The sequence below is a fragment of the Carassius auratus genome, chromosome 22, assembly GCF_003368295.1.
Source record: "Carassius auratus strain Wakin chromosome 22, ASM336829v1, whole genome shotgun sequence".
NCBI classification, from domain to species: Eukaryota; Metazoa; Chordata; class Actinopteri; order Cypriniformes; family Cyprinidae; genus Carassius; species Carassius auratus.
The window spans coordinates 5175706-5192654 of record NC_039264.1 but is presented as its reverse complement, the minus strand read 5'-3'; the positions used below and the strand labels follow the sequence as shown (position 1 = coordinate 5192654).

The following is a 16949-nucleotide window of genomic DNA, read 5'->3' as shown; positions in this document are numbered from 1 at the left end:
GTATAGGAGTCTGGAAGCGCTCCAGGCACTAGTAGTTAGGCAGGGACCCCCTTTTAAAGAAGCCAGTGCTGTGTGTGTAAACTGAGCTCGGACATCGAGCTCGGCTGTGTTTTATTCATGAACAGAAACACGAGGAAGGGACAGAGATGAATGGGAGATGAAGCCAGGTTCAAATGAATTTGACCGACGAGACCCCTTGATAGACGCAAATGTGCTTCAGACGAGTTGGTTTTTTAATACAGTGTGTTCAAAATTAACCTAAAAAGGTTTTAATTCCTAATAGGTTCTCATCCCCTGTTGGTTGCGTAAGTAACCTGATCCGATCATCTGGGGTCTCCACTAAAGGGCCCCAGTGAGAGAGACCAAGTGTAGACAATAGACTATTGAGTGCTCCACAAGCATGCATTAGACTCCCTGAGGCGTGTTTCAGAGGCAGACTGGAAGTGGGTGGCAGTGTCCGATATATGGCTGTCAACACGCCATGAAGACATTTAAAAATGTTATGAACATTAAGTTGCTTTGATCGTATGTATGCAGTTAAGTTATGCTGCTTAGTCATTTTTAGAGGGAGTGCTGTTTATACTGTAATGGTCCTTGCACATGGAGTCCAACATTTTTGTATACGTTTTTTTGTACTAGTCAAAATCAGTCACGCACAGAATGTCACGGTGGCTCTAAATCGTCAAAACACCTTTCAAAATGTAGGCTACAAATGCAAATATTTCAGAAAATTAAACCCTAGCTACATTTTTTTGTGACGGATGAAAGTTTCGGAAGCAGTGTGTGGAACGCGATTGGCATAACGTTAGGTATTTCTTTTTTAACGTGCAAAAATTCCAATCGAAAATTTCATACTCGTTGTGCAAGGACCTGCAAGGAAGGTTTACTCCATCCACCGAAATTGTTTGTCATTATTCACTTACCCCCATTTCGTTTCAAACCTGTAAAATCTTCATTCGTATCTGAAACACAATTTAAGATATTACATATTACAAAGTTGTTTGCCTTCAAACCAAAGCATAAAATATAATAAACATCTATTGACAACTGATAGGAATCGTCTAATAGATGAATTTGATATTTACAAACACTAGAAAAAATATGTCTTGCAGATGTCGGATAGATGTCTCTATAGATGTCCATCTATACAGGCACATGTACGTCTCACATTTGCACGTTTATTTGGTCAGGATTAAAGCTTTAGTTGTCACACCACAGGAATGCAACCCTCCAATGACGCAATGTGGCGGATTGTGTTTCTACCTCAAAACTGACATACCCTTGTTTTACGTTTACAGTGGACAGAGAGACACAAGACACAAGGGAAGTTTTTGACTCCCAAAGACAGAGAGGAGACAGAAGGTGTATTTTGAGGACAAGGGGCCCTTGTAGGCATCGAGTCGCGTGTTTTGCTGTGGATCTGTGGGTGTGTGTGTGTCGTGCGTCAGAGGGAGGTGTGTTGTGGTACGATCAGCTCTGGTGAGATGTGGACAATCAGTCCGGCTCTGTTGCAGCGGGGGCCACATTACACCGGCTTCTCCTGAGTTATGCTCCTCTTCAAAGCTCAAATACAGATCCAACTATGAGCCCACAGAGGGTAAGACCTCCTTTAACCCTGAGATACTGAATATTATTATTGTTCTCAGCTCCTTGGCTGTGAAAGTATTTTTACAGGATACCTGTTCGTAACTGGTGCTTGTTTTTATCTTTCTGCTTATAGTTAAAATGTTATTTTTAATACTTGTATATATTCATTGAACTTTTATATAGTAGTTATTTATATTATTTGTATTTTTAATGGAAAATATTTAAATTAAAACATGAAATACATTTAAAAGTACATTTAAAAAACATGGCTATCTTGAGGTCATTTTTTTTTTTTAGATGAGTTTTCCTACTTTAATTTTAGTATACAGTATTTGAAGGCAAGTGTGAGATGCTTTCTCATTGATCAGATCCGTACAAACATTAGAGAGTCTGAGGAAACAGCTCTTGTGCGGTTCCCTGTATTAAAGCCAGATGTCCAGGGGCTTTTCACTAACAGCCATTTATACCTAGGGAAAAGTTTTGTTTGAGGGTGTGCATATGTATTTGTTTAAAAGCAGTGAAAAGGTAAAAAAAAATTTATATATACACAAGTATCTGAATATTCACAAAAAAAAAAACAATTGCAATGTTTGTGTTTTTTCTTTTGAAATGATTGCTGATGGTGTTATGCTTTTATTAATAAAATTATGCTGTTACATATAAAATCTAGCTTTTTATATAAGGGGATGTCCCAAGTATACCTTTTTAATGCATGTTTTTAAAATTTACAGGCATAAACGTTATTGTATAAATGTGTAACCATTTGCTGTGAAATGTTTGATGTCTCTTAATAATCTTTACTCCGCTTCATGCAATGTAACTCATTTATATATTCTCTCTCTTTATTCTAAAACAGGATACACCTAAAAAATGACAGAACCACAAATGGCTTCTACGGAAAGGAGCCTACGTAAGTTGAAACTATGGGGGAAAAATGCAAGGCAAGGGGTGTTTTTAGCTTGTGTTTACAATGTGCTAGGAATCTGGATCAGGTGCATTACCTGTTGTCTGACCCCTCCTCACCCTCTTCGTCTCCTGTACTGTCTTACTCCTCAGGTATCCAGGCTGATGACGACCTAAAGTCTATGTACGTTGGCACAGTGATGAGAAAAATCAAGTCTCGCACATGGAAAAAGCAGCGTTATTTCCGTCTACAAGAAGACTGCATGACTATCTGGTACAAGAGCAAGAAAGCAGGAAATGCACACTCCACCTGTAAGTAGTGCTGACAAGATCCTCAATGGTAGAGCACTGCGTTCAATTCCCAACGAACACACATACTGGTAATAAAAAAAAAAACAAGAACTGTATAGCCTGAATGCACTGTAAGTAACTCTGGATAAAAGCTTCTGCTAAATGTATAAATGTAAATGTAAATCCACTAGCTGTAATTATTAGTCATTTATCCAAAGCAACATGACGTTTAACAAGAAGAATTGCATATGCCAGGGGTGTCCAGTCCTTCTCCTAGAGGGCTTGGAGAGGAGAATTGCAACACAACACACCCTTATACATTTTGTAATGATCCTGAAGACCTTCATTAGCTGATTCAGGTTTATTTAATTGGGGCTGGAGCAAAACTCAGTTGAAAGGTGGCCCTCCAAGAGCAAGAAAAACTGCACCATTACTCTAGGCATAAATATAGCAGCCATCTAAATATAAAGTATTTTCAAAAACCCTAGATCAGCACTGGACAACTTCAGTCTTGGAGGGCCTGTGTCCTGCACAGTTTAGCTCCAACTTTCAAACACACCCACCTGTATGTGACGAATAAAAATCTTAAATCTTGAATCTGTAGTTTTCTAATCATCTTGAACGCATTGCTTAGCTTGTTCTGGTGTCTTTGTTTAGGGTTGGAGTTAAACTTTGCATGACAGTGGTGGCCCTCCAGGGCTGCATTGAAGTTCTAACTTCCCTCCGTCTTGTTTACTCGGATGTATATCATTGATTATGTTGCATGGGTGCCCGCTTCTGGCAGAACCCTTGGAATGGGCTGAACTGGAACGTCTTAACCCCTTGTTCACCTTTGGCTCTTTTCCACTGCATGATACAGCACTGTATGGTTTAGTATGGTTCACTTTTGGGAGGTTTTTCAACCGTATCGTTACCAAAAAGTGATGTGTAAACTCTGCTGATCACGGATTAGCTGGAGAGAATCGTCACTACCTGTGTCACTGAACTTGCGAGACAAACACAAAAGAACTGATACATTTAAACCAGCACAGCCAGCGAAGAATAGAGCGCTAAAGTTTTGATCGAGCTCACCTTTTTTAACAACCAAAAAATGGCTGTTTCGTTATCTGTTGAAGAAGTGCAGATGTTCCTCTCGTTGAAGGCAGAGGAGCAGATCCAGCCAGAGCTTTATGGGGCGATATGGAATGAAAAAGTTTTTCACGAGTCATGGCAGTAGAGGTTGGTGCAACAGTAACGATGTGATTAATCCGCCCTCTCTAAAGTTGTACTAAACTGCAGTGTAAATGCAAACCGAGCTGGAGCCATACCGAGCCGAGTCGTACCTCGCAGTGGAAAAGCGCCATTACAATGTGCTGTGGAGTTGGTTTATTGTTAACATTTTTCCCCCGTTATGAATTTGTTTGGTGCAGCATTCTATATGTATATAGGTATGCTCGGGCTGTTATATCAGAGTTGTTAGGGGTGGGGGTAAATTAAATGCGATCTGCGATGACGTCATCGTGATGTTGCATTGTGGTCTATAGAGCAGCCTCATGTTGTGCATATGAAGCAGACTCGCTTCCTGTCAAAATCGAGGGGTCGAGGGTATGTCCATGTAAACCTCCCTCATCCACTTGACAAAGTGAAACACACTTCAAAATGGCGGTGGGGATTTCTCTGAGGGTAAGTGCATAGGGAGGTTTGCGAGTGCATTTCTAAAAGTGAACTGCAATGCAGTGAAGGAATAAAAATGCACAACCCTGCTCTAGGCCAGGTTCTGTTCCTGGGGGTTCAGCATCATCCAGAGTTTAGCTCTAATTTGCTCCAACACACCTCCCTGGAAGTCTGTAGTAATTGCAAAGACCTTGATTAGATTTTTTAGGTGTGTTTAATTTTGGTTGGAGTCTGCAGAACATTGGCCCACCAGAAGCAGGATTGGACGCCCTAGCTCTAGACTGTATGTAGAGTTTGGGTGAGGGTCAAAATTTGAGTCATAATCTTCTTTTATTTTGGTGTTGAAATCTCTTGAAACCACATAAATGTTGCATTTGTATGGGTCTGAGTCTTGATAGGCCAAATAATGGTCTGGTCTTGTCTCCAACTCTCAGGCCAGGGGTTCTCAACTATTGACCTCGAGGTCCACCTTCCTGCTGAGTTTTGCTCCAATCCTAATCAAATACATCTGATCACTCAAATCAAAGGACTTCAGGGTCACTAGAAAGTTATAGGCAGGTGAGTTTTATCCAGGTTGGAGCTAAACTCCGCAGGAACATGGACCTCCAGGGCTAGAGTTAAGAACCCCATTTTTTTGTGGTTCAGGGGATGGTTAAGTAAATGTTTTTCTATATGTTTCTATAGTTTCTGTGGGTGATGTGGAAGCTGTGCGGGAAGGGCACCAATCTGAGGTTCTGCTCAGCATTGCTGACGAGTTCCCGTCTGACCGCTGCTTCACCCTTGTGTTCCGTGGTCGACGAGGCAACTTGGACCTAGTGGCTGAATCAGCAGGCGAAGCGCAATCATGGATTAAAGGGATACGCAAACTCATTGATAACCTGGAGAACATGGGGCAGAGAGAGAAACTAGACCAGTATCCTTCACTGTCACTCTTTATCTGCATGTCTATCATTCCACTCTCTGTCCATCTTACACACACAAGGTTTCAGGTGGGCTATAAAGGCATTAAAGGACAGTTATATACACTGGAACTGCAGCACGTCTGATCCATTTACCGGCTTTCACTCCATGTTATGCAACATGATTAATGCAAGTTGGACACGTTCCTGGGACAACATTTCTCTTTCTTAAAGTTATAACCCTATCACTTTCTATGCTTGGATTGAAGTCCAAACCCCTAGTTGGAGCCCTTAAAGGGATACTCCACCCCAAAATGAAAATGTTGTCATTAATCACAAACCGGAAGGCTTTTTACTGTCCCATAGACTGCCAAGTAAGTTATACTGTCAAAGTCCAGAAAAGTATTAAAGATGTTGTCAGAGTAGTCCATATGCCGTCAATGGTTCAACCATAACATTATGACGCGATAAGAATACTTTTTGTACACACACACACACACAAAAAAAACTTTATTCAACAATTCATCTCTTCTGTTTCTCTCCTCATCTCCATAGCACAGGAGATTATGAGCTGAACGCAGGCAGCGTTTGAAAGAAAACAGCGCAACCTTGTGGCACCACTAATACAGAAGAGCATATGCTTCCTGCGTTCAGCTCATAACCTCTGGACTATTCTGATTACATCTTTCATACTTCTCTGGACTCTGACAGTGTTACTTTCTTGGCAGTCCATGGGATAGTAAAAAGCCTCGTGGTTTTCATCCAAAATATCTTAAATTTTGTTCCAAAGATGAATGAAGCTTTTACAGGTTTGGAACGACATGGGGGAAAGTGATTAATGACAATTTTCATTTTGGGGTCGAGTATCCCTTTAACTTCCAGCTCTTAAACATAACCCTAAAATCAGTTGACAAGAACTCTACTTTGGTAAATCATACCAACCACTTCAGTTTTCCCTTAAATGCTGTTTCCAGATGGATCTGTGATTGGTTTAAAAGGGCAGACAAAAACAGAGATGGACGGATGAACTTTAAGGAAGTCCGAGATCTGTTGAAGATGATGAATGTGGACATGAACGAGCACCACGCCCTTCGTCTCTTTACAGTAACTGCACATTTATGGACAATCTTCTGTTTTTCTATTGTGCCACTTGATGTAGCTTCAGTTCAAAGACCATTTTGACACTAGACGTTATTTGGTGATCTATTACAAAGCAGTTGTTTGTATTTTTACATTTTGGAACTTCTATTGTTCTGCAGATGGCAGACAAGTCTCAATCAGGAACTCTTGAAGATGATGAATTTGTGATGTTCTATAAGATGTTGACTCAGCGTGAGGACGTCCTGCGAGTGTTTCAGGAATATTCGGCCGATGGGCAAAAGTTGACACTCCAAGATCTGAAAGATTTCTTACAGGAGGAGCAGCTACACAGGGACGGAGTTCAGCAGTATGCACTAAAACTCATTGAATGCTATGAACCTTCAGACACAGGTAACTAACATGGTTGTGCTTTTCTTTCTCAAGTTTCTTCAAAGCTTAGGTTATTTGTATTTTAATATCCATTTGCCAATGATCTGTTTAGATCATCCTTGGTGGTTTTGGTTCTTATCCAAAACAAATTTTTTACTTTCAAACTTCTCAGACTCAGTAACTTTTAGTTCCAGGTATCCTAATGCTGCATTTTGTGTTCTTGGCTTAACTTTCAATGCATTCATTTGTTTACCCTATGTTCCTTTAGCAAGAATGCTACAAGTGATGACGTTTGATGGTTTTCTGATGTACCTGACCTCACCAGAAGGCTCTATCTTCAACCCTACTATGGTGGATCTCTACCAGGACATGACTCAGCCTCTTTGTCATTACTTCATATCATCTTCTCATAACACATACCTTTTGGAAGACCAAATCAGGGGACAAAGCAGTGTGGAAGGCTATATACGGTACACATGTTTTCCAAAACTTATTTTAAGTAGGCATTGCCTTTAATTCTTAAAACTTTGATTATTCTTTATATTTATAAATATGTACTTATATGTTTGTATTTTAGTGCTCTGAAACGTGGCTGTCGATGTGTAGAAGTGGACTGCTGGGATGGACCAAATGGAGAACCAATTGTCTACCATGGACACACGTTCACTTCGAAGATCTTCTTCAAGGATGTTGTCACTGTGCTGGGCGACTATGCATTTAAAGTATGTCTCAAACTATGGCTTTGTTTTCATTCACTCTTTTACAACTGCACATTCATAACAAAAATGTTCTGTGTTTGTGCCATGGCATAGTGGAGTTATCAGATGGTAATACTACAGTACTAGATATGTCATTGTAATGATTGCCATGGTATTAGCATTATGATAGTGTTCAGCAATTTATTAGCATGGTACCATTTTGAAACATGTAATTACCATGATAACTTTCTTTAAACAATACTGTACCACAATATGGTGATGGCAACAGATGACAATACCATAGGTGTGTCAAAGAATACCAAGGTATTGGCAAACAAAAATTCATAGTAGTTTTTTTGGACTTTTACTATAATATTTTTGAAAGCATTATGTAAATACCATGGTACATGAATGGAATATTTCAAAATACCATAGTATTGTCAGTAGATTCTATTACTATACTTTGGTGCCACAGTACTTTTTTTATAAGGGGGTGATGTCTCATAGAAATACCATGTAGCAATACATGTCCATAATTCTTAATACTTTAAATAACCCTCTTGGTTACGTTCTTCATCTCTGAGCCTTCTAAACTGGTTTAAAGTACTTTACTAGCTTGTATTTGACAGACTGGGGCCAGGTTCACTCTGAGCCACGGCACCATGCCCTTCTGTTTCGGTGTAATGTGATCTAGGGCAGTCGACCCCTGCTTGGCAGTGTGTGAACTGCAGTTCTGTGTTGAGTGTTCCATTTCACTCCATCCCTTATACACACACACACACAGTCTCTCTCTCTCCCCTCCACAGGCATCACAGTATCCTGTCATCCTGTCTATTGAGAACCACTGCAGTGTAGAGCAGCAGAAAGTCATGGCACAACACCTCACCCAGATCCTGGGAGACAAGCTGCTGAAAAGCCCTTTAGATGGAAAGTTTCCCATTGGTCTACCATCTCCTGAGGTGAGCCGGAGAGCATGGATCGATGCAGTTACCTAAACAAGTACATCTACTTAACGAGTCATCTTAATTGCTGGTTAATGAGCAGTAAAAGTCTAGCACTGGTCATTCATCTTGAAGAGTCAAAGATCTCGAAGTTTCCACCCACGAGCAGACATTGTATCAGAGTTCAGAATGTGACCTCTCCAGGATACATTCACTTTCTCTAGCTGTTCACCTGGGGCAGCAGCCATATGATATATGTCCATGCGACATAGCCACGCTGAATTATTAAATCCAAGGACCCTGCTAAGAAAGACCATCTCAGACTAGCATGCACTGCCTTGCTTGTCAAGGCTAATTTAGACTAGGTGTTTCTGGTAAAACTTGCTAACCGGTGAATTCTTGTAGTTAAGAGTCCTACACACCACCATCATCATTTCAGCAGGGTCTAAGCAGAAGTGCTATATATTACTGACAAGACCATCATAGCTGTTAGCCATTAGCAAAACTTAACTGAACATCATGGTCTTCCCGGTAAAGCTAACTGACTAAGGAAATCTTACTGGTTTAGGTGCAAATTCATTGCATTCCTATTTAGCCAACCACTATTAAAGGCACACCTAATTTGTGTGTCCATGTGTCCACTGTTTAAGTCTTTTACTGTATGAGATTTCTGATGCTTGTAGTGTTCTCAAAAGTACAGACCACAATATCATTCAGTTCGGACATTTTAAAAACATTCATTTCCTGCTAACATTTCAGCACTGTTGAGCATATCCTTAAACAGCACTGATTGGTCAATGTGTTCATGCGCTCAACAGATATGATTGTGATGGGCTACAATGATCATCGCTTTACGCTCTTCACCGAGCACTTACACATATAAGCACAAGGGAGCATTTGAAAACCGCATTTATCAGCGGATCCATCTACAGTATGTACATATATAGTAGGGTGACAGATCCGCTGATAAACATGAGTTTCAAACACTCCCCCGTGTGCTTCTGTCTAAGTCTGTGTCCACGTGATGTGACAAGATTTCAGCGACAAGCAATTTGGGTGTCCACACTAGACCCGACATGACGTGACCGAATCAATCAAATATCACAGGCAAAAAGAAGCGAGCATGGTCTGTCTGGAAGCACTCTGCTTTTACAATGAAATGGATATGTTTATAATCCAATTCAGAAATATTAAACCTTTTTAACATCTGAATGTACATACTGAGTGACTGATACCATCTTTGTTATGGAATATGCTTGTTGCTTTGCAGTGAGTTCACAGTTTTAACATAGATCTTAGCTTTTATTTATTTTCAAGATCTGAAGTAAATCTGTTGTTGTTTTCAGTACGACTATAAATGCCACACAACATAAAATTAAAACTTACATTTAACTTTGAATAAAGCACGTAATCAGTACCTGAGATTATCACTGTCATATAGTTTGTATGTTGTTGTTCCAGGCAGAAATAGAAAACCATTTCTAAAGTAGAAATTTAGCATATCACCGTCGTGGCTAGTTAGGGCAAAAACTGATTATCATGGAAAAAGATACCTTTTATCGCCTTTCACAACGTCACGTTGCATGTAGTTAGGACACGGTGTAAGAGTTTGGTGAATTGATGATCATTTTAGCCAATCACAGTCATTTTGTTGAGTGTGTAAACACAATGACCAATCAGCCGTGTTTAAGAATCTGCTCAACAGCGCTCAGATGTTAGGGAAAGTTTTTACAATTTTAGTTCCGAATGGTATCAAGGTCGGTACTTTTGACAACACTAGATGTTTCCTGATGAAACTGTATCTTCTCCATATTTGTGTGTGTGTGTGTGTGTGTGTAGGATCTGAAAGGAAAGATTCTGTTGAAAGGAAAGAAGATAGGTGGATTAGAGGATAGCATGAATGGGGTGGTGGATGACCCTTTGATGGGAGAAGTGAGTGACGAAGAGGAGACTGCTGAAATTGATGATGACCATCATCGCAATGACAGTATACGGCATAGAGTCAAGGTATAGTGATACATTTCAGGAGAGATGTTTGTGTAGATTTTCTAATTGAAGCAGGGGTAATTTATCAGATGATAAAGATGAATTCCACAATTTGCACTTAAACCATGCTGTGGTGTAGCCATGTCAGAAAATTGTGTCTGAACCACAGCAAAGGTGGATTTAAAAACTACCACAGTTGTACCCTTCAATATCCAGAGGTTACTCGAGGGGGACTGTTCCTGTAACTAGTACACTCTAAATCACTCTTGGTAAAAGTGGTAGCTAAATGGCTAATTAGTAGTTAACAATGAAATAATGTTCAAGATAATGGGTCGTATTTAGGATACAATTTCTTTGGCTACTTCATGAGCCAACATATTGTAAAATATTGAATGTCTCACTGGGAGTCTTATCAGGTCATGGTGCTGCATCCTCGAGTAAGAGTTACAGTCTGTCATGACTTTAACCACAAGATTGAAACACAAATATGTAACATGTTGAACACTTCGGTTTGATCATCCCTGAAACTTGCACGTCTGATCAGTAGGGTTACTTTGTGCCAAATTCAAGTGAGAAAAATCTGGACCGTAGGCAGTTTAAATAATGTAGACCAGCTTGTCTCATGTTGAAGGTAGCAAAATATTCTTAGAGACGAGATGCTCAGTGGCCCTGAAAGCGGGTAGATTTCATAAAGCACTTATGCAAGTTGGATGGGGTGACACTGGAGCAATCTTTGGAAGAAAACAAGAAAAAGTAAGAAAGTCATAGATAGTTAAGACAGAAACTGCATATCTTCTGTGGTCTTCTGCTATCTGATATGTGACCATGTGCATTTGCTGGCACTGTTGTTACCATGTGACACTTGATTCTCCGAGCTCTGGTTTGCTGCTGTCAGGGATCACCTCTCTTGGTTTCTCCAACGAGAGATACAGTCATCTTGTTGACTCATCAACTGGAAAAAAGTTGGTATGAAATTTGTAGCTTTTACATTTTCACACAAGCATTGCTCTCTTGCTGGATAACTCGTTTAAGCCAATTACTAATCTAAGTAGTTATTTCGTTAACAAATTTATGCTAAGTGCCATACAGTACCATTACTTCGGGGAGTCCCTCTCTTGCTCAGTGGTACAATGTTGAAGGATTAACCCTTGCTGGCTTTGGTTGCCAGTGCTGATCTAGGCTACACCACTCTAATGAATCCAACAGAAGGTAGTGTAAGATGAAGCCAGGTGGATACCTGGCCTTATTATCCAAAGGGTCGTCTGTCATGACATTGTTAAGGTAGTTCTGGGTTCAGTGGTTTAGGACACAGAACTAAATGCTTGCAGTAAAACCACATCATACAATCTAGCTAGCACCCTTCTCAAATATCACAGCCATTTCTTTATGTTTTCTATGCTGCTAACCTAGTTAAAATCCTGGTAAAATCAGTCCTTGCTCCTTAACAACTTGCTCCTGAGAACAACAAAAGTGGTTCTCAGATCTTGAATAGCTTAAGATGGAGTTTAGCTGGGTTAGCTGGTTGGCCAGTTTGCCTCAAAGACCTGACCAGCTTGACAAATGCCAACAACCCCTAGCAAACCACCTTAGGAAGGAGGTAAAAATGAAAAAGAGAAGAGTCTCAAATTGTTATTCTAACCTGTTAAAGCCCTTTTTTTTTACCGTCTAGAAATCCAAGCAGAGTCTCTCTAAAGAGCTGTCGGACTGTGTGGTTTACTGCAAGAGTGTCCACTTTAGCAGCTTTAAACATTCACAAATTCACTCCAAGTTTTACGAGATATCCTCCTTCACGGAGTCTAAGGCCCGGAAACACATAAGGGAGGCAGGTAAAGGAAAAATGAGACTGACTGCTCATAACAGTTAATAAATTATTTTTTTAGAGAATCGTATTGTCTTACTGTGTATGTCTCTGTGCTACAGGAGCAGAGTTTGTTCTCCATAATGCTCGTCAACTGAGCCGGGTTTACCCCAGTGGTTTGAGAACTGACTCATCCAACTTCAACCCACAAGACATGTGGAACGCAGGGTGCCAAATTGGTGAGTGTACCAGTTTTAAAATAATGGTTGAAATGTAAATATTCCATAATTCATGAGATTCTTGCTTAGAAGGATTCCTAGCCTAGCGAAGATTAATGAGGCTTTCATGGAATTTTTTAATATTCTTTTGCTAAACATTGCATAACCATCTATAAGATATTTGTGATTAAGACAGATGTGATTAATAGTTCTTGAGTCAACTAGAAATTAGTCTGGCTAGCCTGTTAAAAAAGTGCTTTAACCAGCCTAGCTTTAAGTGATGTGCTTGTTGTAGTTAACCATCAAGCTGGTTCTAATTTAGTTGGTTGGTTTTAGAGAAATTTTAGGCACTTACCATTTGGTCATACTAGGAGATCATCTAACTGGCTAAATCAGCTGAACACTACCAACCTGACCAGGGATGCATTTCCCAAAAGCACCGTAATGCCAACTATGGTCGCAAGTTCCATCATTACCAACATGGTTCAACGAACATTCGCAAACAGCATAACCGACTTCGACCTGTGGTTAGAAGCATAGTTATATTTCTTGTTAGTAAGACATATGGGCTTGAATAAATATGCTCTTGGGCACAATAAACAAGCTTACTTGCAGTACAATCTATATCTTTCAATTCTATGTTAATATAAATGCATTTTAAACTATGGAGATTCGATGTTCGAGAAACAGTCATGACTAGCTAGTTTGTTTTCACAACAATGCATCATACTATGGTGGTTAATCAGCGAGTTACATGTTTGTATGGGAAACCTAACCTACCACACACTGTGAGACCAGCTAAAACATCTTAAAGGGGAACTACCTTTTTTATTATTTTGCACTGTTCTCTGAGGTAACATAATAGCTATTAGTAATGAAGTAATAGGCTATTTTCTGTCCTGTTTCGACCCCTCTCATGTTACGATCGGAGACCCAGGGAAACACAGGAGACAAGAGATCCAATCGCAGTGTGGGTTTTAATGGGTAATCCAAATCAGAGTCCAACAAGCAGGGATCAAAACCATAAATCCATCCAACAACAAACAAACAGGGAAGGAACAGGAACGGGAATAGGAAACTCGGAAGACGAGGAAACTCGGAAGGCGAAGAAACTGGGTGACGGAATGAAAGGACTCCATGAAGACAAACAGAAAACGACCAGTAAATATAGGCAGGGTAATGACTATCAAGTAAAGACACCTGAGTGCAATTAAAAGGAGTGCAATTACTGTGATGAAAGGACAAGGCTTTGTGGGAATTGTAGTGCCTACGGTGAAGTGCCTATGGGGAAGTGAGACCACTAGTGGAGACTCAGGGAAACAGAGACCAGACAGCGTGACACCTCATCTGTAAACTCTGCTTGAATAGGTGTGGTGTTGTAAGGTCCACGAATTGGCCCAACGGAGGCATCCAATAGTGGATGAAGGTTTCCTGCGCTACTAGAGTCAACCAGTTAGTCATAAATCTAGAATCTTACCTGATCTCACACTGTGTACTGTCCATCTCAGAAGATCAAAGTGTCTGAGGTTCTCTAAATCTTACAGTAGATTGTAGACTCGGAAGTAAAAGACCACTGCCATGATTGGCTAACACTTGTGTATGTTTGACAACCTACATCCTTCAAAGATGGACACTTCTCACTCCACAATTGTATGGCGCGACATTACTGCTGGATCCAATATATTCAGAACAGCATTGTTTTTTATTTTCTATCTATCTGAAAATCCTGCCTCGAATTGTGCCTTGTTTGTAAACAAATCTGCAGTAAAATGAAGTAAACAAAGGACAAAGTTATTAATGACATGGTCTGGAACTTCATTAAACATTAAGTTCATCCACTCTTTCCTAACATTGGGATCAGAAGGAAAGCAATGCAACGACCACAAAGTTTTTCCACAACTTGCCACTGCACAATGTATTGTTGTCTTCAGCGCCATCTTTTTCTTGCTTTTTCTGTATAGACCAGGGTATGGACCAGGCCAATTGTCACTCAAAACTAGCCAAATGGTGTATCGAGGGTAAAAAATCTGGTACAGTCCTCACATTCCTGGGCTTAAAATACATGTTTTTTGGCAAGGTACCCCTGGTAAAATTTGCATCGCAGGAGCTAAATATCATGTTATTGGGGTCACAACAACCAGCAATAGTATTAAAGTAGCCTAATTCCATGGGAATACCACAGACTTTGCATTGGCGTAGACCTGCGTTTGTCTCTCTCGTTACTTATCACAAATCGGTGTGCAGGGCTAAACAGGCAGTATGGGGTGCAGAGGCGGTGGTAAACAACACTATTATGACCAAAAACGGCACATTCCACAACCTGTCGTTTAGCCAGACTGCCTTCATTATTAGCTGTTTTTAGACTAACAAGAAAGTTTTGAGTTCTGATTAAGAGGTTGTTTTTATAGTATAATGACCTCATGTCAAAAGATTTAGATTTCTTAGATCAAGACCCCCTTAAACCAATGAAGACTATTCAAAGTTGATGATCATTGCTAGTTAACTAGCCAACATATCACTAGTGTAACAGCCTAAATTACCATTCTTTATTCGTAAAAATAGGAAATGTTCCAATAGACATTCTTTTAGGCAGGATCTCTTACTACTAAATACAAATGGTGGTAAATATTTTTCAATGTTAAGTGCAGCATTCCCTTCTCTTCCCTTCCCAGTTGCTCTGAACTTTCAGACCGCAGGGGTTGAGATGGATCTGAACGATGGCTTATTCAGTCAGAATGGACATTGTGGCTACGTACTGAAACCAGCATTCATGAGCAACACTGATGAGAGGTTTGATCCAGAAAGCCCCCAAATTGACGGTTACAAGCCGCTTAGCCTGTCTATTCAGGTACAAACCTGAATTTCTGTGTATGTCCTGGCGTTATTACATGTATATGCTAAACCTGCATATACTGTGTGACCTTTTCAGGTAATCAGTGGCCAACAGCTTCCCAAGGTAAATATCAAGGAAGGCTCAATCATTGATCCCCTCGTTCGGGTGGAAATTCACGGCGTACCACTGGACCAGGCCAAGCAGGAAACCAGATACATTGACAACAATGGTCAGTTAAAACATATAGGACGGAGTTGTGTCTAGACTGAGAAAGCCTAGACACAGTTAAACCGGAGATCTAGTTGCATTTGAAAGACTAAACAAAACTTGAAACAAATCTTGTTCTCGAACGATTGGTTTTGGACATGCGCTAACGTCCACTGTGAACGTAGATTATTTAAATATTGTATACTACTGTAACTTTTTCATGATTGTATTCACTTTTGAGCAGTTGAATTAGTCCTGTGACTAATAAATTTTTAAAAATGCTAAAATTTCAATTAATATGAGGTAAATTTAAATTATATTTGTACAATACTTTGCCTTAAAGTTGCACTTTTTTCATTTGTTGATAAAGCTTGAAATTTTGTCAGCTACCCATTTGTCTCTGCAGGTTTTAACCCAGTATGGTACGATACGCTTCAGTTCACAATACACGTCCCTGAATTAGCGCTGGTACGGTTTGTCGTGGAGGACTATGATAAAACATCAAAGAATGACTTTGTGGGGCAGTTTACTCTTCCTTTCACCTGTATTCAGCCAGGTACGTCTCCTTTCCACCAAATTCATCAAAAATGTATCCTCTTGTTAATACCCAGCATGTTTTGTTCTTCCTTGTAGGATATCGTCACATTCATCTCCTGTCTAAGGACGGCACCAGCATACCTCCTTCCTCGCTATTTGTTAATGTCCGGATAACTAAACTAACGTAAACTTACTTAAAGTTGTCTTACACTGACGCACGCACAAAAGAAACTAAAAAATGCAACAATTTCAAGTCTTCCCAGTCAACGCTTGTTTTCAGATTGCTGACATTTTAATAAGTACAGTAAAAGTGTAATATAAAGTAACTTTTAAGGTAAAGTTGTGTTGCTATAGATTTAGTTAATTTGTACGCCAAATACTTTTATAGTCATTTTATTTACTGTTATTAAGATTTTTGTGATTGTAAGGAGCTGTATCTAAATATAACTTCAGTGCGATATAGGTCCAGGTTGTTTTAAATTTAAAATTAAAAGGAAAATAGAAAATTATATTTGCATAAGGAATTAATCCAATTTTGGTTTGTTTTTAGGTTTTGTTTTTATGTAATTTTTACCATGCATGCATGACAAGTCTTAACATCCTGCTTTATGCATTTTAGAAATATTTCAATAGAAATAGTTTTGTTTTTTTAATCGTACCACTACATTTCAGTGGTACTTACACTGTGTGTGTTAACTGCTCCTATGGAATAAAGTACAGAGATAATGGGCTCAGGGGCTCAATTACAATCTTACTTTGGCCCTGAAGTACCCCAGGGGCCAGAATCAGTTAGGCTACACAGAGATACAGAAGGAGGGCAGTGAAAATTACCCCACCAATAGTACCTGGATACAGTATACCATCGTATACATTTCAAAATTGCACCAAAGATGACGTATAACTTAAAGTAGATTATTCTGAATCATGT

At 39.7% G+C, this 16949-nt stretch overlaps 1 protein-coding gene across 1 annotated transcript; it reads left to right on the top strand.

Annotated features, from left to right (window-relative positions):
* The first annotated feature begins 1294 nt into the window (after nt 1–1294).
* Nucleotides 1295–16901, top strand: LOC113039467 (1-phosphatidylinositol 4,5-bisphosphate phosphodiesterase delta-4-like). The gene is made up of 16 exons (XM_026197356.1): nt 1295–1597; nt 2444–2497; nt 2644–2802; nt 5119–5347; nt 6308–6437; nt 6593–6824; nt 7072–7273; nt 7381–7525; nt 8308–8460; nt 10282–10449; nt 12098–12254; nt 12349–12465; nt 15117–15292; nt 15374–15506; nt 15891–16040; nt 16118–16901. The coding sequence occupies exons 2-16, from the start codon at nt 2458–2460 to the stop codon at nt 16207–16209; spliced, it is 2283 nt and encodes a 760-aa protein (XP_026053141.1). The 5' UTR covers nt 1295–1597; nt 2444–2457; the 3' UTR covers nt 16210–16901.
* Nucleotides 16902–16949: the final 48 nt, after the last annotated feature.

What these genes read in the sequence shown, in the direction of transcription:
- LOC113039467 (XM_026197356.1), top strand. Translation starts at nt 2,458, where the DNA reads ATGACAGAACCACAAATGGCTTCTACGGAAAGGAGCCTAC. An exon ending in TTCTACGGAAAGGAGCCTAC is followed by an intron (nt 2,498 to 2,643) that starts GTAAGTTGAAAC and finishes CTTACTCCTCAG; the next exon opens with GTATCCAGGCTGATGACGAC. An exon ending in CAGATACATTGACAACAATG is followed by an intron (nt 15,507 to 15,890) that starts GTCAGTTAAAAC and finishes TTGTCTCTGCAG; the next exon opens with GTTTTAACCCAGTATGGTAC.